Source organism: Aquila chrysaetos, chromosome Z (assembly GCF_900496995.4).
Source record: "Aquila chrysaetos chrysaetos chromosome Z, bAquChr1.4, whole genome shotgun sequence".
Classification (NCBI taxonomy): domain Eukaryota; kingdom Metazoa; phylum Chordata; class Aves; order Accipitriformes; family Accipitridae; genus Aquila; species Aquila chrysaetos.
Window position 1 is genome coordinate 25,542,863 of NC_044030.1, and position 25,998 is coordinate 25,568,860.

Consider the following 25,998-nt stretch of genomic DNA (forward strand, 5'->3'; position numbering starts at 1 on the left):
CAAGTATTTGCAGACCATCAAGCAGCCTTTTCAAAGTCAGTATTTATTAATCAGAAGAATACAGTAGCTAGAGTCCTTAGGCGGGAAAGGCAAAGATGAATTTGCAAAAGGGTATGTTCCCACATCATTTAGGATTACTTTCTGTCGTTCTCCAAGGAAGCGCTCCCTTATCTTGGCTGATCCCACAACTGAACAGGCTAAACAGTTAAATTCCCTTCCGTGAAAACATCTTCTTCTGTCTCTACCCCCTCTTTTACAATCCTATGTGACCCAGAACTAACTAAAGTTTTGCTTTTTTGACAACCAGCATCTTAACATCCTTATTTTTATTTCTTCTGTGAAATTGGGACTTTCCAAACCCAACTTGTTCACCAGAAGTTTGGAATAATAAGACATGGTTAATAAGTGATGGTAATATTATTAATTTTATATAAACTCGTTCCTGTTTTAAGGGGTTCGGGTAGTTTTTGCGGTCTTTGTTACCCTGACGCAAATATGTTTCTGTCTTTGGACTGGAAAAAGAAGCAATCATCTTTAAGAGTCTATAGCACTTCTTCTCAATACTCTTCTGATGCAAAAAAAAAAATTATTTACATATCCCTTGTCCACAGAGTCAGTCATCTCATCACAGAAAGGCAATCAGATTGACCAGGCTTGGTTTGCACATCGTAGACCCGTGCTGACTGTTCCCAGTCATCTTTGTGTCCTTCAGATGTGGCTTCCAGGAAAATTGGCTCCATGATTTTCTTGGGGATTGAAGTCAGGCTTACTGTCTTCCATTTGTAATCAGACTATATCTGCAACAATGATGGAAATCACTGCTATGCAAAATAATGCAAAGAAAACAAGTTATGTTTTACTTCCTCAGACAAGTGAAAATAGAGCTGTTTTTAACAGCTTGGTCCACAGGGGCTATTTCGTCTTAAGACCATGGGGTTAAAACCAGCAGCTACTACCGCTTTTGCAATCTATCTCTGAAATGGGTATTTTTTAATATTTTGCTGGGAGGTCTACAGTCAGGACAGAACCAAATGTGCTGCATGCCTTTCGGTTTCCAGTACTACTATGTTTTTGCATCCTCGTATTGAAGATTTTGGGGGGTTCTTTGTTTTGGTTTGTTTTTTGTTGTTGGTATGCATTGAGTAAAAGATGTTGTTGAAGTGGCTAAAATGTCACAGAACCTTTCTTCTGCACTGATAAAGTTTATTCAGAGTATGGATGTATTTAGCATTAATTCATTGCTGTCAATGTTGGAATTTCTTCTTACGTGTCCTGTATAAAATACAACAAACCCTTTTGTATGATTTTGTCCATAGCTTAGCCTTGTTCTCAGTGTGGACTTCTGGGGAAACAGCTGTTTAATGCTTGTTATGTTAGAGATGATTTTGAAAGATCACTCTTTTCTGCTTTTTCAATTTCATTTCTAGTTTATGGCAGAGTTTTGCTTACACTGTAGGACAACAGGTAGTTTTTTAATAACCTTTGTACAAATATACTATTTTGATTGTGGTTTTAGTGTGGCCAAATATGCAAGATAAAAAAGTAAAGCAAGCACTAAGATCAATTCTACCTGGGAAGTCATAGCCCTCTAATTGCCCTGTGTTTCATGGGGTTCAAAATGTAGGATAAAAGTTGATTTAATAGTTGCCCTTTGTCTGTGTACCAGCTAATAAAGTTGGCATTGAGTACAGCAGCGTATACTGTACCAACTGAATGGTAACCATATATCATAACCAGACCATAGCTGGGTAACTATATGCCAATTACTTTGATGTCTCTTGCAGAAGACAAAAAACAAACAAACAAAAAAGCTGTATTAAATAGATTTTATATTAAAAAAAATATAAAATAAAATACTTTTCCTGCCTAAAATCAGTCTCTGCTGTCTTTTCTCTCTCGGGCATCAAGACTTTTCAGTTCCTTGGGACTTTTCTTGCCTCCAGGGAATTTCTTTAGGCTTCTTTATGTACCCAGTACTTTAAATAATGAGATTTTATTTTTAAAAGGGAAACCAGAAATACATTGTTTCAAAATGTATGTGTTATCTCTTTCAAAGAGTTTTTTAGTCAAAATTACAGTACTATCACTAGTTGAGTGGTTTGCAACCATACTTCCAAATAAAGGTCAAAATATTCAGCCAGAGAGAAGGGATTTAACCAGATTTCCTAAACTCTTGGAGAAAACAGGTTTGCCCAAGGGATACAGTCTGCCTCCTTTTCATTTCTTTGAGGCATCTTATTAGATTGGTTTCCCAGTGTGGTCATGCCCCGATATCTTTCTGCATTTTATTGCAGTCCCATACTTCATTCTCAAGAAATGTTGCCCATAGCCACATATGCACAAAGGTATAACAATAAAATTATCACAGGAGACCTCATGCAGCCTAAGGCAGGTGAAGACGATAGAAACAAAATACACCAAGTATGTTAAAATGCAGGCTCACCATCCAGAGATGATACAGCATTCCATTGGGAACATTTTTCAGGCTGGGCAACTTTTTTTCTAACCTTCTTTAGGATTTACAAAAGCTTAAGTCTTTACCTATTTACATACTTTCTGGTTACTGTGTTCTGTGAGCACTTGCTATAAATATTAAAATACCACTATTGTAAAATACTAAAAAAAATAACACTGACCGATATCCCTTTTTCATCACTGCCATACCATGGGGAAAAGGACTTAATTGCTTACCTGTTTGCTTATTACATGGACGTATCTGCTGTAAGGGAAGCTAGTTAGGGAATTAAGATTGACATTTGATTATGAGAACAGTGAAGTTCATGGTTACCTCCTCTATTTATGTATTTACTTTTATTTCAAGGGAACTGCTTATACAGTTAAAACCAGGAATGTATTTAAGTGCTTGATTATAAATGGTATTGGCTGAGTTCGCTGGTAGAAAGCCAGTCTGTGTACAAATTCTGTCTCTCTTGCTTTGCTGTTTCATGGTGGCACTGAAATATAGCTGTTATGTGAGATCATTATTAAAAAAGAAGAAAATACATGTCATACTTACTACCTGTCAGCTGGACATGCAAAAGCCTGAGCAGAATTAGACTTTTGACTGGGAAAAAAATTTCCCAGCACAAACTGAAATTTTGTAGTGATATACCTATGGCAGCCTTTATTTGGTAGCAGATGAACTACAGTGTTTGATGCATAATTTATATCAAATTCTATAAAAGTTGTATCATGCAGTGAATTTTATACAAATGTTTTTTCATTTAAGGCAGAAGCAACATGAATTGTGAGCTATGATTCCTCTGCTGGGTGAGCAAAGTAGCAGAGAACTCAAGCAGTGATTTCTTCAACCACTGTCTGTAGTTACAGCAGCAAAACATCTTTTGACACATGGAAATGGGATTAGGCATGTATTCTGCACATAACAGATTAGCGAAATTGCAAGACCTCATGTAATTTGCATGGCAGATAACCATCAACCTCATCGATTCAGGGGGTAAACACAAATCCTATCTGTTAGTATCATGTGGGCAAAATTATCAAGCTTTTGCTTATGGCATCAAGATTTGCTCTGAAGAATCAAACTCTTTTACACTAATTCAGGGGAAAAAAATGAATTCACTGAAAAATTTTCTGAAAAGAAGTTTTTATAGGTATGCGCTTGTAAAGAAAAGCCTTTTCTATGTATAAGAAATATTTATATTAACTAAATATTCAGTACTTAATCTGTTGTATACTGTAGAGGGTATTATTAACATATACAAGTTAATGTTTTAATTTGTAAATAAAATATATTAAAATTAGTTGGCTGTATATTGTCTATATACTCAACTGTATTTTACAATTGGCAAGTGTTTGCATCTAATTGCGGGCTAATTTATAAATGCTTTTCCACAAATCACTGGAAATGGAATATCAAACTAATTTTGGTGACTGGTAAAGCTTCAATGCATTCAGATGTTTATAATTTATCCGCATCATTTACTTCTTTCTCTTTTGTTTCTAATTCAATAGAATAATGTAAATGCAAGATAGAAAAGACCACTTAAATTGGCTTGTTTGGTCTGTCTTGTACAACATTTTCTTTGTAGCCTCTCCAGAGCTTTGTCCACTCATATTTTAAATAACTCAAGCAGATGAGAGTAACTCCATAACTCTACCAAAAGAAGGAGAATGTTTGACAGTCCACTAAGCTGAACTGTTACACCATTTGCTGAACATCTAAATGTATAGTTTTCTTTGCTAATTTTAATTTTATTACAGCTATTTATTGCAATTTTAACTTTCATAAACTTCCTCCCAATTTTTTTTGTACATTAGGCTCTTCAGGAGCTAGTAGATGGCTATGAAAGCCACATTAATAGCTTTTGGCTATATAATAAATAAAAGATAATGGAAAGTTCTATAAGAAGACTATTACTTGGTAATACTTGGTTGACTGATTGATTTCTACTCTGTGTAAAACCCTTAGAGAGGTTGGAAATTTTAAATTCTAATTCTTGCATATTAAAATGCTTTTGGCATTAATGAAAAAAGAATTTAATAAACAAATGGTAGAATGTTTTTTGCATGAATGCATATATATGTGTAATACCCTGGCGTCAGGGTAATGTCAATCACAATCAATTTTTAAAAACATTTCTATCCTGTCCTCACTGAAGGCTGGCCAAATGCAGTGCCTTTTACATAGGCAGTGTGTTAGGTGATGACAGGAGAAAAACAGCAACACAGTTAAACCTCCCAGAGGTTTATTTTCAGTTAAACTGAACTAGGATTTATTGATTAAGGAAGTACTCTGTTGTGTAGTAGGTGCATGTCAGTAAAAATGTGTTTAATTGGATGTAATTCTGCTTGATACACCAGACTTCCAAACAATTTTATTTGGTAAAATTATGCAAAACCTGCAGCATTTGTTTCCAGATTTAAAAATACATTAAAATTTAATTAAAAGTGGGCCAAGTATTGGACGTTCATACCAAAGATATGTATGCTATTTTTCCTGTTGTAGTGACCTTAAAGCTGGGAATGTTCGTCACTAAATTATAGATGTTAGATTACTGGTTTGTTTTTTTTTTTTTTTTTAACGTATTTGGTGTAATATCTGTTTCTGGTTTTTTTTTTAGTATATATACAAAATCAAGGAGGAAAGCATCTAGATGATACACTGCTAACTGTAGTTTCCCAAAACAATCCTTCAGAATAAATACATCAGTCTCATCCCCCCAGTTTTGTTAGACGTGAGAGCTCAGTGCCTGCCCAGATCAGGTCCAGAAGTAGTTTAGCCATGACAACATTCACATTGCAACCATTGGCTTCACAGTTTACATACAGTTAAATGGAGACCTTTCCTCTCTAAGGCAGTCATTCCTGCCTGTAGTAGCAGACGCATTTAGCTGTGTCAGTTTAACTTAATCAGTTGGTTAAATTACTATTTGCTTTTAATGGTGGTGCACTAAGGGCAAAATTTGTCTTATTTTTCCAACTATTCCAGCTGATTGTCTAAAAAGATGCTACCTCTGCCTACAGTCCTGGTCCAGCATATGTCCTTTCACCTTCTCAGCTACAATGAAGTACCATTACAACTGGAAAACATTTTTGCTTAATACAGTGCAAGGCTGTGGGGGTGATTTTCCAATTCCAGTTAGAGACATTACACTTTATCTTCTGCTATGTAGGAGCTGTACATCAGCTGATTTCCATTCCACCAACCTAGCGCTGGAAAAACAAATATGAAGTCTTGCTTTTGCCAAAATAAATGGGAATATAAAAAAGGAGACAAAAGAATTGGATGCATTGTTAAATATTCACATACAGAAAGGTTCATATGTCAAAGCCAGCATCTTTAAACTACATGGTGGATTTTTTGTGTACCCACCTCTACTTGCCTTCAATGTATTGCATTCTTCTGTTCAGTCACTCACTGTTTTTAAGACTGGTTGTCATTAGTATTGAAACACACATTTGACTGTTCTTTACTGCTGGTTGTGCTACAAGTGCCTAAGTCACAGAATCCAAACTTGGTTTGTAAGGCTTTTACTCTATGTTTCCTTGTTAAATTACTGCCAGGCTTTCTGAGAATAGCAATGTATTCTGATTTTTGTGGACAAATGCAGAGAGGAAGAAAAGCTGTTGAGCAATGCAGACATTTTCTTAGCTGAAAGTTGTGGCTTAAAGTATTTTGCTCATACAAGCAGAAGAACTGTGTATGCTCGAGACTTCTAAAAGAACTCAAGGATGAAATAGCCCAGCTCCTAGCTGCACTGTGTAATCCTTCACTTAAACCTGCTTGACTACTGCAGGATTGCTTGGCAGAGGTATTTCAAAAAGAAGTTTCAGGAAAAATCAGAAGAATATTAACTGATAAACCTGACATCTGTGTAAGTCAAATTAGTAATAATATGGAATACAATAGTGAACATATGAATAAATATGGCATATCTGGGAAGAGTTGACACAGCTGTTGTTAAGAGAGGTTGTGCTTCACAATCATATCAGAGTACTTTGAAGAAGTCAGGAAGGAATAAGGAAGACCTGGTTGATACAATCTGTTGGGATTTCCAGAAAGCATTTGCAAAGAAACTACGCAGTCATAAAAGGGGAAGTCCTGGATCAAGTTTTAGGGCAGGTTCAAAACAAACAAGGGAAGGTGGTTTTCGAAAGAGAAGGTAGCTGAACCGAGGGACTCCTTGCCACAGGATGTTGTGGAGCCTAAAAGATTTTGTGGATTACAAGACTGATTAGATGAACTTACAGAAGTACAGAGGCATAAACCCCGGTTCAGAAAGTCCCTGACCACATTTTTTTCATGTAAGGAAAGTGTTCTGGGAAAGTATTGTTGCTTTTTCACCTGTTCTCATGGCCTTTCTTTACCTCCCACTGTTGGGTGCCGATAGAAACTGAATAGTGTATCTTTTCTCTGACCAAGAGTGTTCTTGTGAGAGTGTAGTTGCACACATTGAAATTTTCTGAAAATTTAGTCATTGGTGGTTTAAAATGGCATACCCTCTATGCATTTGATAGATGAACTGTTGTAATATATGACTACAGTGTAATGTTGGACACTCTTGTCAAAACATTTGGTTTTCCAGAAAGATGTCTGCTAATCTGGGGACAAAGTACAAAATAAATATGTTATTTTCTACTAGCATATGACAGAATATTGTAAGTCTTCAGCCATCCGTAATACAATAATTGATTTCTAATGTAATTTGTAATTAAATCAGAAAAATGTTGTCAATTGTTCTTATTATTAGAGAATACCTAGCTATTTAATACTGCCAAACAGAAAATCAAATATGTTCATATGACATCTGGGGGCTCTGTAGGAATGGTTAGGGTTGAGTGGTGAAGAATGCTGCAAGGGAAGGGCCAGCCAGACAAAACCGATAATCCATTCAGCAGTCCCTAATCTAAAGTATACCCCAGCCATGGTTAGCCTAAGACATACTTGATGCACAGATTAGACACACAGATTGATTAAAGCTTGAAATTTCATTCAATTATTTGCATATAAATTAATGTGGAACACAGGTGAAGACAACAGATTAACAGTTGTCTAAAAATCAGTCTGGAACTTCTGAACTGCAAAATGTGTTCACTTAGACCTGCTCCCCAGATGTCACAGTTGGAAATTATTTTTTGTTTCCATTCCATTTTTTATGTATCATATTGATATGTAATATCCTGGGGGTTTTTTATTCCATTTTGTATTGTTCTTGTAAGTATTGTTACTTGTACTAGAAAACGTGGTGGTTTTCTCATGGTATCATTAAAGTTGTGTTCTGGCTTCCTGATAATCAACAGAATATGGTAATGACAATGTAGTCCAAAAATTATACATATACACTTTGATTTATGGAAACTTACTTATACTTTCCAAATCCCAGGGATGATATTTTTCATTCTTTTAATACTTCAAAGAAGTAACACTAATAACAATTGGCTGGTTAAAGTAGAAATGTTCAGAAGACAAGCAGTGAAGGCTGGTTTTGCAAAGAGGCAAAATTCTGTTATTTGATAATTATTTTGTAATTATTTCAGTAATTATTAAGTCCTTTTTTCCATTATGTAAAAGGTAAAAATATTTTGATCTTATATAAAAAATCCATAAAACGTAACTGAGATTTAATTATGGTCCTACTTAAATGCTTTACCCCCCAAAATGCCAAAATACAGACAATAATGTATCAAACAATGAATTAACACATTTTAAATTATGTTTTGTTATACGATGGTTTTGTTAATAAGCTGTTACAAAATGGTGTGTATGAATAAGACAGAATCTTTTATTCTTCCGGTTTGTTTCATATGTGCACGTGAAGATGCCTGCATGAAATTTCATGCTTTAAGCCATCTTTTTGCCACATTCAGGCCATCTTCTTGGACTAATGATGCTCAGGTTATATTTTGGTCTTGGGCATTCTGCACACAGTATAACACCCTTTTTTGGTCTTTTCAACAGCATCATCTGCTACTTTCTCTCTAATCTAAGTCTTGTGAGGGAACTCCCAGAAATTATATCTCTAATTTCCTCTAAAGCCTTTAGTAGGAGAATTCTTCACCACTGTGATCTGATGATCTTTTGTGTCACTCCCATAAAAGTATTCTCTGTTGATATGCTTCTCGTTATCAGTTTTACATGAAGCATTGAAAATGACAGAATATGATTGTAACTTTACAAAAAATAGCAAAAATATTCACATACAAACAGTGTTTGAAATTTCATTTTACTGACAGTATTCTAATGTAATGGCAGGCTTTAAGTATTCCTGCACTACTTCAAGTCTGTAACATTTTGTGTGGAGTTAGAATAATCTATAATTGCTATAGCTTTTGTTATTGCAAAATATATGCAGAAATTTCTGACTCTTTCTATAATTTTTATTAAAGTGGTATTTTAAAGGGACTCTACTAAAAAAAAGTACAAAGTTTATGTTCTGCTGTACACGTATTTATGTATTTGCAAAATTAGGACTTGTTTTCTACGGATGTACTGAGAAGAGAACAGGGAGTTGGTATTGTCCTACAAAAATCAATGAAACCATAGTGAAACTACATAGATGATTGTATCTTAAGTTCATTACGTCTGTTACAAAATTCAGTTATCAATGCCCTTTTTGGTGAACTCCTGCAATAAAAAAATTATGTACTGCACTTTCCACAGCTTCTGAGAATGTATTTGGCCTCTTTTGGCTGATTTTGTTTGCAAATCAAGTTTACCCAAGTATTTATAAATTATCAAATTATCCTTGCTGCTGTCTACCATCAGTGCAGGTATTTGAAGAACCAGTGCAAGGTCAGGTGTGTTCTTTCTTGCTGCTTCTAGATCTCAGTTACACCCTGATTAGCTAGGATTGACATCTGGCATATCAAGAGCTACCAGCTCTTCATAACTCCTTTTTTTTTTTTTTTTTTTCAGACAGTAGGTTCTGTAGCATGAACAGAGCTGGCCCACAGCTGCTGAAGAATCATCCTTTTAAAGATACTTGCATTATTTGGACTAAGTCACTCATTCATCTTCCTTTTCAGCAACTGCATTATAACAAGAGTTAAAAACTGTAAACAGTTGACCCTTGGCTACATGCAGATGGCTGACTTTACACCAGAAACCTTGGACTTTTTTCTTAGGCTGAGATTTAGTTGCTGAAGGGTGTTGCTCATTTCTGTTAATAAATCCGAACTTGACTTAACAGTTTCCAAGCCTGTATTTCCTGAAAAATATTCTAGCCCATGGTGACCAGGGTGCTAGTGATTTGTATCCTTTCTGTCATTCCAGACTAGCCATGTCATGACAAAGTCTTCCAAGCTGTTTAGATGTCTCGAGGTTTCTCCTACCTACCATTTTTCAGTCCTTTCAAAACTTCCAGATCCTCTTTGCTTTCCTTTTATAAAGATTCAAGTTTTGTTTTAATTCCTACTGGCCTTTTTAATTATTTTTTTTAATTGGAAAAGTGTTCATGAGGAAAACATGAAAGTGAGACATATCGTTGTTACTACATTATCAATATGAACAATGGGAAACGTGCAATTTTAGAATAAAGTTTTAAAATGTATGACATAAGATACCTGCAGGATTTTCTAAAACCATTTATTTTATTGACATAGAAAATGTCCTGTTGTTCTCTGTGCTGTCTCTGCAATATTATTTTGCTGGGAAAAAAAGTGTTAATAGTATAAAATCCGTTATTTTCTCTGAGGACTGAGGTAGAATTGCTTTTATTCCGTAGTTATTTCAATTTGAATTAATTGATGCTCGATCCTTCCAAAAAAAGTAATTAAAAGAATTTGTATAGAATACCTCTGCTAACTAATCTTATTTATCTTGATTGATAGATAGAAGAATATAGAGGAAGATCTGTTTATTTATGTGTTTGTATGTGTTTGCACATGTGTGTATTCCTAATTTGAAGAAACAGCTATTACATAGTTGAAAATGCTGAAATACAAGATCTTTTACAAGGTACATGACAACTGCTCTCAAAATTTAATTTCAACATCATTTAATGTGTACATAGAACTGAGCTTACCATCTCCATGAGCTATATATTTCATACCTTAAATATCTTTACAGCTCTGATAGCCATTGGACAATACAGCATGACAGTAGAGACAGTGGATGTTGGATGGTGCAAAGAAATCACAGACCATGGAGCCACCCAAATTGCACAAAGCAGCAAGTCTCTGAGATATTTAGGGCTGATGAGATGCGATAAGGTAAGGAGCATTTGCTTGAACTGGTGCTTGCTTCTGAGTGCGTGTGAGAGTGAGTGTATGTATGTGTGAGGAAGGCAGTGGTGGGAAGATTTATGTTTTTCTGTACAAACAGGTTTGGTATTCACGACTGTGGTAACTCTTTCAGTGTACTGACTTCACATATTTAGCTAAAAAAGTATCTAGAGAACTAAAATAGCATTATAAATTTTTGCAGACACAGATTTTCAAAATACACCCACAGGCTACACCCACAGCCTGAGGTGCTCACAAAAGTTTTATATAAAATCTGCCCTCTGAGGGTTTTGAATATTTTTGGCTAAAAGTGATTGCTATGTCATGTCATTACTATGACAGACTACTTTGTTTTTTAAAAAGAAAGAAAAAAAGAAACAAAAGAATAATAAAAATACTTCCATGTTACTTTGAGAGTGATTTTCTATACATCTGTATTCTTGCTTATACATAATGGTTTTGAAAACACAAGGACAAGGATTTGGATAAAACCATAATGCTAAAAAAAAAAGAAAAAAAGTACTGGATTTCTTATTATTTAGCTTTCCTACCTGGAATATGTTAAGAATGTAAGTTTTAGCACTTAAACTTTAGAAGAAAAGAGGACAAGGCAGTCCAGCTCCACTTCACCCTGTATATAGACTTCAGGAATCATGTCTGTGTTGAGAGAAGAGGGAACAAGAGGCCTGGGAACACAGCAGAAATAACTCAAAGTCATTGGAGGTTCAGAGTCTCTGATCTCAAATCTTCAAATATACCTGCAGGATTGTTTCTTTTCCAGCCATCATGAACGAAATGTCCAGCTGGTGATGCCCATCATAAGCATGTCTGTCAGGCTTGTGAATTTTTGATTGGACACAGCCTGTGGAAACACAGGTGTTTAGTCTAAGAAACTTCATGCTCAAAACCATTACCTTGCATCCCTTGCAGTGCTTTATAGAAGACACTTACAAACCCCAGTATTTCAACTGGCAAGGACAGTTGTAAAGTTAGGAATAGCATTTTGCAAACCCAGCCTTAGACAGTTTCCAGTTTGAGGGGAGGTTGAGCACTTTGGAAGAATTGCTCTGTCTATTAAAGCTGACTCCACTTAATCTCCTAAACATTAGTATTTTGTAAGAGCCAATAGACAAAAAGAGCGCATGAGTCTCTGTGATGGCTAAGATTAGGTACTTAAAGAATGTTCAAAGGGTTACTTGACCTTGGGAATTAGATCTGACCCTGAATCATCTGATCAATTTTACACATATATTTATTTCGTGGATTTAGCTAATGTTGAACAACCACCAAGGATCTAATAAGTGCAATAATTCTATGCTGTCTTCAGCTGCTATAGAAAGTCCCTGATCTTGATGCTGAAAACAAAGTTTTACGACCTCATCAGTTAAACTATAGGTACTACAGTCCGTATTCCTCTAATTGCTGGTTAATGCTTTCCTAGTTCTTTACAAAGGATTATACACCATCTTTTGTGTTATGAATGTCAACTGCTAAAAGGAAAAAAGAAGTATTTTTTGAGAAAGCTTCAGGGAAGATAGAAAGGCAATGTTGACTGTGTGCCTGCAAGTGTGTGTGTGTATGTGTGTGTGTGCGTGTGCACGTGTGCGTGTGTACATGTATACAAGTATTCAAATTATGGCAGCTAAAAGTTGTTAAGAAATTAGTAAATGCTGTTACAGCAAACACTATAGTAGCAGGACTACCACTGGGAATTATTTTCTTGTTTGCAAAGCCTTGATGGGAAAAATAGCTCCACAGACAGAATGAAGTAAGTATCCTTGACTTAAGAGGTTTTGGCAGCTAGAAGATGCCAGCTCCCTTTTTCCACTGCAAATGAACAGAGAAATTACTGAACAAAATCATGTCTTCAACTGTCTCTCCCCAATATCATGCAGAACTAATTTTTTCCAGTGGCTGCTCTATTAAATTAAAAATGTCAGTGTCCGGCACATCATTAAAGAGAATTCTTGGGTGGTGCAGAGGGGTTTGTTTACATGCCCCATTGACGGAAATTCTTGTCTTTGGACTCTTGTCAGCTTGCAGTGAAGAGAGGCTTAGAAGATTTGCCTCTTCTAACCTGCCTTCCTTTTCTAAGGTACTGACTGTTATGCTAGTACCAGGTAGCATTTATGCATGTCTAGGAATTCCCAGGCATTGGAGGGGAAGTACTTAAACAGTTACATAAGGAACATATGTAAGTAGACTTCAAATGGTTACCACTAAAATACTCTTTATGACCCAGGCTCTTTGGAATTTCTTTGATATGTAGTTGACATAAATTAGAGGCGTCAAGGGTCCTCCCAAGAAAGATCAGAGAGGCTGCAAGCCTGGGTAAAGGCAGGCTCTGTTTTATGCCATTGATTATCTGAGTGCCTCCAGGCAATGTGCTTCAGTAGATGCAGAGCATTATTGATCCACACCATGAAAATAATCAAATTATTCATTTTTCATCAAACTGCTGTTGCATGACCTTTCTTTTTATCATGTTTCCTACCATCTAACATGCACACCACAGGAGCAATGTGGTCTTTGCCTTAAAACAAATGTCATTATGTTGAGAAGTCTTATAAAAAATGCTGACTTTACCATGAGAGCATCATAATAAGGGCATATATATTTAAGCTGGAAGTTTTCTAGTAAGCATTTTAACACTATTTTTTCAACATTTAAGTGTTGCCAAATAGCAATGTAATCACTATTTACAAATCACATACAGAAAAAAGTCAAAGATTACTAAATGCTGAAAGTCCTTCAGAACTATCCGTAGTAGAATTTTGGTTTAGAAAACATGTTTATGCTTAGATACACAAAATCTAAATATTCTTTTCAATGTAAAAATATTAGGGACAAGGTTACTGAGCAAATGTCTCTTCTTTTTTTTCTAATTTTCCTTAGCATCTCCATGACTTAGGCAAATTCAGCTTTCCCTGCACTACATAGCAGTGGTGTCTGAGGCCTGGAGGGAGCTCTGAACGAACTGGTACTACTGGAAAGGTGCAGGGCAGTGTGGACACATGGGCATAAATCCTGATAGCAGCTTAACTGCCAAAGCACAACACCTCATCCAGGACAGTTAGCACTCAGCAAGGCTCATGAGATACCATCATATAGATGTGGTATTATAACTTACTGCTTCCATTTCCATGAGTAGCTCAGGAAATGCTAGCTTGATCTCTGCAGGGTCCTGCATTGTACAGCATAGGTACAGTGAGACACATACCATTAGTTTTCTGTGTCAGATAGGCTTCTGAGAGACTATGACCCAGTTCTCTGAAAGTATTTATGTGTTCAGAAAGTAGACCCCAAATGTTTTTAAGTGCCTATATTTTGAACAATTAAATTCTCCAGTTGCCTGCATACAAACCTCAACATTTACTTGGAAGTAGCTAGGACCCTTCTGCCTTCTGATCTCTCTCATGGTACAGGTTATCAACTGTGTGCAAATACGTATTTGTGTGCGTATGTATGCGTGGGTCTGTACAGGCACCTGAGAGCACTTGGGACTGCACAAGTCATGTGTTTCATAGAAAGGAAATGTCGCCATTCTGAGTCTCCATTTCTTTTGAAAGCAGTAAGAGATAAAATCAGTAGTTATTTAAGGCCCAAGCAGGACATTTTAGAGGCTTGTAATTGGAAAAGGTATAAAAGACATAGTACTTCTGTTTTGCATTCTGGTGTTACCACCTACATTCGTGCTGTGCCCCACTCCCAGGGGCAGTGAGCCAGGTTTCATTCCCTTGTATTGCCTCTTCCCGATGCTCCAACAGCACAGGAAAACCACAAACCCCCAGTTTCTCTGCATAGAGGAGTGCTGTGCTGTTGTGGGCTGCAGCCCAAGGTTGTGTTTTGGGACTTGATGTGGGTGTGGGGGAACCTGTAGCTGGTTTGTGTACTGCCAGGGTACACTGAAGCTCTGATTTGTCACCTCAGTAAATACTAAGGCAGAGAGTTGTCTCCAGAACCAGGGGTTATTTCACCTCAGTTCAGTCCCTCTACAGCAGAAAGGGGACATGAATATCCATTCTCCAAACCAAATTCTAATTGTAGCTCGGTATTTTTTTTATCACAGCTTAGGAAAGTATATTTTTTAAAGTATAATTTGTCCTTTCCTTTAAATACTTTGAGAGATGTGTGGGCAGTTATGGGGTACTTTCTTTTCTCCTGCAAACACTGACATCAGGATTCCTAAGAGCTGTACTTGCATCCTGAGGGCATAAAAATATGCCTACATCAGATTCACAGATTCAAATCCATGTTTCAGGCTTCTTTTTCTGAACACAATTCTGTACATTCTTACCCCTAAACTGATCTAGATCATACTTACTGATTGTCGTTACTTAATTATTTCTAAATATTTTGTATTTCTTATTTCCAAAATAAATCAGAGAAAGAAGGTGATGCTTTTTAAGCTCTATGCTATTTATTGCTAGAACTCATTTTAAAGATGTCTTTGTAGCCCTTCTTTATTGTGCTTTCACAACAACCCAAACAACTTTAAATAATCGCAGTTTGAAATCCTCACCCTTGTGGAAAATGGCTGCGTATCACCTAGGAAAGAGTGGCTAAAAATTTGATCTGTTTTTCTGGCTGATAGCTTGGCTGGTTGAACAATGTGTCAGAATAATCTTCCAGTGGAGTTTGCAACTTTTGTCACACAGATTTTCATATTTCAAAACCCTTTTCCTATAGCTGTGGTACTATTTGCAATGGTTATCAGCAGGGCTACCACGTAAATGCAGGAGACATTTCTTGTGAAAATGTGCAGAAAAATGACACTGAAAAACAGAGGCTGCAAAATTCCACATTCACAGCTATGTGTGAATGAAATTAAGTGAGTCTGACAAAGTTGGCTGTGAGTGGATACACAACTTCAGTTAATAAATCATCATGGCCTTTATTCCTTGCATTCCCCCCCTCCCCCCGAGAAATTCAGGTTGCTTTTCATGAAAATACTTCTGAAAGCTTGTAACTTATTCCAGATGACTTTCTCGGATGAATTGTAGCATGTAGTTCCTGTTATAGTTTTAGTGAGGTGTTAGAGCACAAAAATTGATGGTCAGTACAACTGACAAAAAGACAAACTCTTTTATATTACCAGAGAGAGGAAGGAAGATAGATGACCCCTAAAAATAAAAATGGTCCACTAAGAAATCATTTACATCTTAAGTAAGAATAAGACTTTTAGAAAATCAGTTGATCTTTAAAATAATTTATCACTTTATCCTTCTATAAAATCTGTTTTAGAAATGTTTGTAAATATATATCCTGTGCAAACTGCAAATCATTAGTCTAACTGGGATGCAGCTCCTGTTGTATATGAGGAAATGCCATCTTGTGAAAAAATTTACCAACTCAGGGCAAAAAGAGTTTTCCACATTTTATATATATGCATACGCATAAGCATGACTGGGAACATTTTTACCTTTCATCCACAAACTTTTAATTTACATAGATAGCTTGTAACTCAAGTAAATGAAAAAGGATAAGTTCTTAGGTTGTAGAGATACATCTTCAAATTTCAAATACATTTTTGAGCTGAACTGTTCTTAATCAACAGTAGAACAACAAGAGTACAGAGCCATGGCTTGTTTTAATGTAATTGTCTCAGCAATTTGCCTTCCACCTTCAGAAAATGCTAACTATCATTAGCCTGATCAAAAAACCTAACAAATTGCTACCATTTCTTCTTTTGTATTTTAAGGGGTTCATTTTGAAATTTGAAATTATGGTTTTGTGATATTGAAGAGGACTGAAAATATCCAATCCTTCCATTTAAGAAAAATTCTATGGCACTTATTTTCTCATAAATCACTATAATTTGTTCAAGTTAAGTTGCTGCATATTAAAAAGGATGCGCTGTATTTTTTAAAGTTTTATATGTATAAGCTGTGATTGATACATCTCTCTATGAATAATGAAGAATTTAGATTCATAAAATCTGTGAATCCCATTAGAAAGAAACTACAGTTATCATTGCTAAGCCACAACAAAAGAAAAATAGCGTTTATTTCACTTTGATTTTCAATACAACAATTTTAAAAGACTGAACAATACTTTTTTTTTCTCTAGCTAACTAGGATAACAGATCCATTACATGTGTGAACGAAAGCATCTGCTAAAATATAAAAAAAGGATTCTTTATACAAATTGAACTTCTTGTGCTACTAGTTTAACTGTTTCTTTACCAAAAGATTTTTATCTTCTAGGTTGATAGTTCAGCAACAAATCCTTGGCAGTAGGCTGAAGATGGAATCTTACTGAGTTAATGAATCTGTCCTTGTTTTTAAAAAGCAACCACCTGACCATGTTATACTGTAATAGAAAGATGGACCCTCAGGTACTGATCAATGGTTCAAAATCGGGATAAGGCAAACTATTATGGAAAAATGCAATGTGAAGTAGTCAGCATTTTAATGATCAAAAAAAAAGATAAACTTTTTAGAAGCATTGTACTCTGGAACTTCCAGTCATTTTTGCCAGCTGGCAACTTTTGTTTTCTCTGTTAGTTCTACATGCCATCATTTTGACAAGTATTACAATAATGTGCTCAAATTATTGTTAATGTAGAAGGATAGGAGGGAAAATATTCAAATACTCAAAACGTAAATTCAACAGGCAGAAAGTAATCTGAAAGATTATTTATCACTATATAAGTAAACACTGTCATTTCACTGCATATGGGTCATTATTAACTCCAATTTTTAGAAGTCAGAACAAAGCAACACACAGTTTTATCATAAATTTGAAATGCTTATGACACTGGTAATATTTTTACCTTCAAATCTTGTATAGGTAGAGTCTAGAAACTAATCTGATTGAAATGAACAGAATTAGCAAACCAACCAAACTAAAAGGCTCCTTCAGAATGGTATTGTGATTTAATAGGAAAGTAAACCCTCACAATAAGCAAAGAGAATTGAGAATGAAAACTTTTATGACTTATACAACTTTAATATTCAATATTGTGTCGGCAGTAATGATTAGGACAGCAAGCCCTGAAATGATGGCTCTGCTAGAAAACTATGTAAACTCACAGAAACCTGAAATGGATTATTTTGTTAGTTTGCAGCAATGCAGTAACTGCAGCAATTGTGCAAGGACTGGCAGTTTGAGGCGATAGAATTCACCTGTGTAAACAACCACAACAATGAATTCCATCCCTCTAGGACTCTACTTTTCGGTTGAGATTTAAGCAAAGAACTGTGAAGGGGCTATACTCCACAAGCAACCTTGCTACATTTTCTGAAATCCTTCCAGAATTGCTACCATTGAATATTAGAAGGTTTGTGTATTCTGTTTATTTCACTTCACATGGCAGAAAAGATTACAGATATTTCAGTTTACGTGCTCCTTCCCCTTTCCAAATGTTAGTGGGAAATTAATTGCGAGGATTTAACACAATTATGTTGTCAAATGTCATGATGATAATAATAGTACGTCAGACTGTATTAATCAATTTCATTATTTATGAGTCCACAAATACAGTGTTTGTATGTGTGTGCATGTATGCTTTTTTTTTTTTTTTTTTTTTTTTTTTAAATAACAGCATCTGTTAAGTCAAAACGCATTCTTACATTCTTTGCTGAAATTGTAAGGGACTTTATTTGGACTATAGGATATTGTGCTAATACTGGTAGTGCTGTTATTTTATTAAAGTCCTAAACAAAGGTTCTGCCCCTGGGCATGGGGGCAGTCACTGAAACTCTGTGGAATATGTCTGCCTTAGCTGATCAAGTGCACTTCACACAAAACGTTTCCAGAAATCTTTAATTTTGTTATGGCTACAGGCAACAGTTATAATTGGGCCACCTGAGAATATAATTCATTCAAGTATTTGCAGAAAAAAAACCAAACAAAGTGCACTTTTTATAAGACACTGACTGGATGAAGCGAACTACAGCTTAGAGAAGAGAAAGTGTGTATGAAAATGTGTTTCTTAATAACTCCAAATGTGTATATTTTGGATTTTATTGTTAAAACATTAGAGAAAGTGGAACATAAAGTGTGTCCAAAATCCATCATTATGGATACACACAATGACTATAGAGTCATTTCTTTGTCCACTACATACAAATTTGGCTTTCATGTAATACTGCAGTCTGTATACTGAGACAGAAATGCACGCAATGCCACAATACCACTCCATAAACAAAAATGTCAATAACATGATATGAAAGCCCTTTCAGAACAAATCAATTTGCTTTTCTTTTGCATAAAGTTGGTTTTGTTGTAGAGATGTAATGATAATACTTGTGCCCTGTTAACCTTTCTTATAAGACATCATCTGTATGGTAGCCCGTAAAATCTTTTGGTGTGAATGTTACTTTTCACCTGCTAACATTTCCCTAAAATTCTTTACAAGTACTAGGTTTCTAAAATTCAGCTAGCCGTTCCATGTATTATTAATGCTTTTCTACGCAGATATTGCAGACCAACTGTGTTATAACTTGGTCTGTTATTTTTTATTAATGACTGGCCTATAAAGTTGTATAACTGAGGATACCTACCTGTATTGTCCTCAGAAGGAAAGTGCCCATGATGTCAGCACTCTCCAAAATCAACTAGCCACATGCCTGTTCCAAGGGCTAGGTTAGATACCATGCAAAAGTTTTTTCAGCAGTCCACCCCTGTGTGATGTTATGAACCACTGAGGAGCATTGGCAAGTTTTCCTAAGAAGTTCTAATACTGCACCTTCGTACTAATTCAGTTTTGCAAGTGTGGGGGTTTTGCATGTGAGCCTAGGTTTGGGCGGCTTGGGTTTTTTGGTTATATGGCTGCTTATTGATTTCAGTTACAAACTTGGAATGGAGATAACTTTTTCTTTTCAATTATCAAGTGAATTGGATGCTACCTTGAAGCTTTTCCTTACATAGGAAAACTTTTAGATTAACAGTGAATGCTTCTTCATTGTGTAGAGCAGCATAAAACTTGCAGTTCAGGTGATGACTCTACTCTTCCTTTTCAGTATTGCTCTAAATGACACAACACAGACATTCTTGGGACTTTTTAGTAGCTTCAGAATCAGAACTGCATTCTAAGACTGCCCTTGATACACCTATAGTAGGAGTTTTTGAGATCAGTAGGCAGTCTTACAGTTCTTCTTAGAAGGAGTGAAGGAGTTCTCAGTTTAAAACGAAAGCTTTTTAAAGCCCCTTATGTGCCACTTGGTATTTAAATGTAAGAGAAGTTCTCCTGGACATGATATCAACTAAAGGCAAGTTAACTAAAAGTAGGAAGGTCCTGTTTAGGAAAAGTCCTTAAACCTCTGTTCCTGTTCCTTATTTGTGAATAAAACTATCAGTCTTATTAAAAAGAAATGTCTAGTTTGCCTGATGGTTTCAATTGTTATCCCTAATTTATCTCAACAGGATTAGGAAAACTTGACTCCCTTGAATTTAGTAAGATCTGTCCTAGGAACATAATGGAAGCAAAAGGTAAAGAAAAACAGATCTAGCCCTTTGGAATCATTTGATATCTTTAGAAATTCCTGATTTTAGAATCTAGAGTTTACTCATGGTGGTCTGTGGCAGATACAACTGGTGTACCAAATCAGTAAATACAGGCAACCAGACCAGATGACTAAGCCTAGCATACCAGATCAAAAATCTGAGTGAATATTTTTCTGTGAATAGCTTAAAAATTGAAAACTGTAGTTTCAGTTTATCGTAAACCTGAAGAATCAGCTCATAAATGCCAGTTAGTTTGTTCTGGGAAAAATATTTACAGACCGGAGGGGTTTTTCAAGCTTTCTGTTGTAGGTAGATCATTTTACCTAATGGAGAGGAAGAGTTTTGAACACTGATTTGCCATTTTTCTCAACATTTCACCCATATTATGTGTCTACCTACCAGAGTGAGATTAAAGTCCTCCAAAGAAGCACTCCTAAAACCATTTTGTGAATGTTCTTCCACTTCACATGAATTAGATGGGTATTCGTGTTCTTCTTTCCCAGGTGAATTCCTAACTGTCACATGAGGAAGTATGCTTTTTCTCTAGTGCAGATAATATTTAAATACTCTCTGCACAACCACACTATCATCAGAAGAAGAAATTAAGGAGGTTCCACCTCAGATAACATTTGTCACAAAGTCAAGTATATTCACCTGGGAAGTAGGCTACTCAAAATTGTGACCTCTAAGTAACTGCTCTAATTGAGTTAAAAGGAGATGATATCACTTGGTCCTGCCAGTTTCTGTAACCCATCTTCTCCTTTGTTTTTTGAATCTATTCTTTGGCCTGGAATAAATTTTTATTTCAGCAAGAAAAAATAAGTTTCAAACCAATCTTTGTTGTTGTTTTCTTTTTTCTGTTTGATGACCAGGATCCACAAACCTATTACTTTGACTCTTAATGATAAGGACTGCATTCTTTCATTATGTGTTAAAACATAATTGAAGGGCTATTCAAATTCAAATAAATGATTATGTATTAGATAATATAACTAGTTTATCTTCAGACAGTAGTCTTCCTTTTGACAACACAAAAGATGAAGATTAATGAAAGTTCTGTGGAAGAAAAATACAACGTTTAAAGCATATTAAGATGTGAAGATTTTTAGTTTTCATTCATCGAACAAGACTGTTAAAGCTCAAAGGGGAAAATTGCTCTGTTTATGTAATGAATGTATTTGGGGAATAGCATTCAGTACTTTTGTTTTATCACCAGCCAGACTGCATCTTAACAAACAGACAGAAGCTTGTGTTCTAATGGTTATGCACAAGACTTCTTTTCATCTTAATCCTACCATTAGGGGAACTGATGACAAGGATACTAAGGGAGCTGACTTAGATATTACTTATCTCATTCAGTTACAAAGAACAAAATTTTGATTTCATGATTTTCCTATGATTTAGGTAGTGCAGTTTTAGTCCAATACTACAGAAAGTTTAAAATGCTAAAAATTTTACACTGTTTTAGTGATTGACCTGACTTTTCTCATGGTAAAAGAAAAGCTTTCAAAGTCTTCTGAAAGGGGATCATTTGTGGCTTAACTATCCACATTTGCTTCTCATGCTGGGATCCGTGTAGGTTGTGTAGGTTGTCCCGCTGCCAAGTAGGATCCTTTTTCTCCCTCTTCTGTTGTGTAATCTTACATTGAATTTATTTTGTCCAGCGTGATTGTTAACTATTTGCTGTTACTTTCTTAGAATTAAAAATATTTACACTTAGCTAAAAGTTACATGTATTTGACCATTTATCATGAAGCTTGGTAGGATAATTTTTTCCTCTATCATGAGAATAAACTCAATTTTTTAAACTCAGAGTAATTTCTTTCTGTAACTGTTAAGGTTCCAAATGTGTACATAGGATTTGTTGCTACTTTTCTGTTTAATACCACTCAAGTTATTGTCTAGGATTAAACTAATAATTTAAAATGCTCATTTAACACTCCAGCAAAAGTGCAGAAAACCTTCTACTATTTAGGTTTTGTTCATAAAATAGCTGATTTTGTCAGTGTCACTTCTGCAATGGTTTTACCTGCCTTCTGCATGTTCATGTTTATTTTGTAACTGTATGTGGCACTCAATACCAAAAGTTTCCTTCTCCTGTTTAGTAAAGTAGTAATAGCAGTTGGTAACAATTCTATTAAATATTGTTTTATCCAGTAATAATTGTATGAGAAAAAACTTAGGACAAATGGCTAGTGCTAGAAGGTTTACCATAGATTTCTTCATAGGTTTTAAGACTAAAAGATACCATTGTAACATCATCTCTCTTCCTGAGTATCATGGGCCATGCTATTTCACTTAAGTTAGACTTGTAGTAAATACATTAGCTTTTATCTAGCTAGACTGTAGCTTCTGTAAATGTGTTCAGTCCTGAGTCAGACACCAGGGCATGGAGGTCATGTCCACGAGAACATGGAGATCATCAGCTATCTTCCTGTGTTTGAACATGATCTTTGTAACAAATTTGCCTTATTATTTGTTCCCTGTAACAGAAAATCTGCTTATGATATTGTCTCTAAAGCTATAATATCTATGCTATTCTAACAAATAAAGTCCAACAGGTATGTGTCAAATCATAATAATCTCTATCTACTAGTAATATTTGCAGATATCTAGTAGATAAACAATATCTCTTCTTTAAGTTTCCCATTAAGAAAGAACAGAATGAGCAGCTGTCTGTGGTAAGCATCTTCGTTGTGTCCGAGTTAACCATTAAGAGAAGTTTGTGGTAGTATGATAGATTTTTGCCATGGCTGTGTGCACTACAAGTGTAAAGAAAAGAGGCTTTTGACTATTTTTGAACAGCAAAAAGTAGCAAATACTGCTACTTTAGGGGATTCTTCCCTTCCAAGCAGTATTTCTATGAAGTGTTGCAGACAGTTTGAAAGTATGTATTCAGCTATAAATATCAAATATTTTGGAGGACTTGTGCTATCTCTGATTTCATTTTGATATATTAAAAGTCACTTCTTGTTTTTCAGCATTGGAAGATGTTACTGTAACGTAGTAATTTGCCAAAAGAGTACAGTTTGTGCTATGAAGGGAAGTTAAACCAGTTTTCTGTCCAAGTCAGTCTCAGCTAGATGAAACTTCCAATAAAGATTGAGTGTTTCTATTATCAAAGTAGAAGAACTGGATATTAAACCTTTCATTTATCCTTGTCATTGGGTGCAGTCACTGTTCAGAAGGATGCGCTCCTTGTTATCTTTTAAGGACAAAAATATTATTAGATACTGTGGTCATTGTACTTTAAAATGTTATTCCCAAGATGTATCTTTGTAATGGTGTTAAACATTTTAGTCTGTTTTTTTACTTTTGGCCTTGAATATGGAACACTGTGGGGAAAAAGGCAAACGATGATATCAGTTGTACATCCTACTAATCTAGGTGGTTCAGTATTTAAATGTAGTGTCAATGCATTTTAAAATACCCAAGTGTTCAGCAAAGATTTCAAAGAGAGCTACGTAGAAGTTATGGTTCTTAGGTTAATCTTTTATTTATCTAAAGGCTGAAGAAAGCTGTCTACTTCTGTGATATGAACTGCAATCATCTTAAAAATAATTGACAAATTAATCCCCTCACAGCGCTGCAATTGTAAAGGTGTTAGGTTTAGCTAGGCTTGTCTGATTGCTTTGTCTAATCAAGAATAAAGGTGCTACCTTTGATGTCTAAGATTTAGGAGGGACATCCCAGACCCGACAAGCTTGTATGTTTTAATTATTGATCCCACCATTTCTGCCCACAACACCCTTTGTGCAGTGTTAGCCTCACACCAAAAGGCTAAAATAAAAACTTCTACCAGTGATGTATGTGAAGACATGCAGGACTTTTAACCTTTGGAAAAGTTGACCTATATTGATAATTGGTAGATTGATAAATTGATCTACCTGCAATACAGAATAGTTGCATTCTTTTCCCTGTGTTTAGTCATGTAATTTCTTATTTTTCATTGCAACCACATTGATAGCTACCATACAGTGGAAGTTCATTTCAGTAAGGTGAATTGTGGAGTTACTGCTCAGTATGTATAAAAGTATCATAACTGTGCCATAAATTAATTAATAGATGTAATCAAGTTTCATTTTCTAAAGCCAAGAAAATCCTGCATTTCAAACCTGTGTCTGCTTGAGCAAGTTTGAATACATCTGCTTCTATTTCAAGATAGAAATCTGTTACTTTGGGCAGCACGTTGTTAAACAGGATGGCTTTTCTTTGAATAATTAGGTTTGGGGCACTATGAGTGGCCAACATAGTCAAGCATGGAATGAAAGTAGTTTAATAGATTGTTAAACATTGTTGCAGTTCTCTAAACAAAGCTGTTTTCAAATGGAGACTATTTGTCTTTCCTGTTTGCTTTAAATCTAAAATAATCAAACAGTATTTACCAGAATGTTATATAAAACTTCTCCCTTTACAATAAATTCAAGGTGTGGTTTGGGGTTTTTTATTCTCTAACAGAACATTACATTCTGTATATTTGTTTTGTGTTAAATGCACCCAGACCTATAGTATCAGTGAAGAGCCCAATCCTGCAAGTCTTCGCAGGAGTCCAAAGTTCGATCATTCATTTAGCTTGTTTAATGTTGCCCTTTTTATTGACTTTTTGCACATCACAGATTCTTTTCTTTGATTGCAGGTGAATGAAGCCACAGTAGAGCAGCTAGTGCAGCAGTATCCACATATAACCTTCAGTACTGTGCTGCAGGATTGCAAGAGGACATTGGAACGGGCTTATCAAATGGGCTGGACACCCAGTATGTCTACTGCCTCTTAACCTCCTATACAACATGAGAGTTCCACTCTGTGGCATTCAGTAGTTTTAATGGGGATTACACAGGGTTCACAACTCTCATATGATGCAATATAATTGTGAGTTTCCAGAGGTTACAGTAAAATGGCAAATGCTGTACGCTGACTTTAATGTAATGTACAACTAAGTACTAATATTGAAGCAAAACTTTAGAAATGCATTGTGGTTTTGTTAGCATAAAAGATATAAAAGCCTTTGGCAGATTTCTTGAAGTGGATTCCTACTAGTTCTCTGGATAGTTTGAGTTATAGAAGATGTTAAACTTGTTTTCCACTGTTTAGTTTACTTTGCTTTGGTCATGGGTGTTTCCATTGATTTGTAAATGGTAACTCAGTGCTGGCACCGGTGCAGTTGATCAGCAGAGGCCTGTGTTGAAACTGGGAATTAAATTTGATGCTTATTATTTACTAAAATTATCCCAGGAGTTTTAAGATGCACAGTAATAAGAAAATCTACAAAGAACTGTGATTTTCTTACACATATTTTGATAATTGTACGAATCATCAAACAGAAATCTTAGTAAACAATGATGATGAGAGAATGGATATTTAATGGACAATCTTACTTATTTTCTCTCACTCAACAGAATTGCTATCTTCTTTCATTTTGTTTTGTTTAAAATAAAGAAGTGCTGCAGAGACTTTCAAATCTTTCCACCTTGCCATTTTTATAAGTGAGTTGACAGTGCTTAACCTAACAGTGATAACCAGTTCCTACTTCATAAAGTCAAACAATAATTGAATACACCAACTATCAGAAATAAGTTAACAGACAATGTTAATATCTGCTTGAAAAAATTACTTTCTTTTTCAAATGAACTTGTCTCCTTTGACTATGTGTTATGGTTTCAGCCCAGCCGGTGACAAAGCACCACGCAGCCGCTCGCTCACTCCTCCCCCGCCAGCCACGGTGGGATGAGGAGAAATATAAAGGCAGGCTCATGGGTCAAGACAAGGACAGGGAGGCATCACTCACACTTATGGTCATGGGCAAGAGACAGGCTCAACTTGGGGAAGAAACAAAATCAATTTAATTTACTACCAATCAAATCA

At 35.5% G+C, this 25,998-nt stretch overlaps 1 protein-coding gene across 3 annotated transcripts in view; it reads left to right on the forward strand.

Annotated features, from left to right (window-relative positions):
* FBXL17 (F-box and leucine rich repeat protein 17) overlaps positions 1-25,594 on the forward strand; it is a 291,827-nt gene extending 266,233 nt beyond the window's left edge. The window contains exons 8-10 of one of the 3 annotated variants that reach the window (XM_041120781.1): positions 10,532-10,674; positions 17,853-17,968; positions 24,773-24,862. In XM_041120781.1, the coding sequence (XP_040976715.1) occupies positions 10,532-10,674; positions 17,853-17,968; positions 24,773-24,776 (263 nt within the window). In that variant the 3' untranslated portion in view covers positions 24,777-24,862. Of the gene's footprint in view, positions 1-10,531; positions 10,675-17,852; positions 17,969-20,055; positions 20,096-24,772 lie in introns of those variants that run through there. The other 2 variants (XM_030004066.2, XM_030004065.1) reach the window with 2 other exon arrangements.
* Positions 25,595-25,998: the final 404 nt, after the last annotated feature.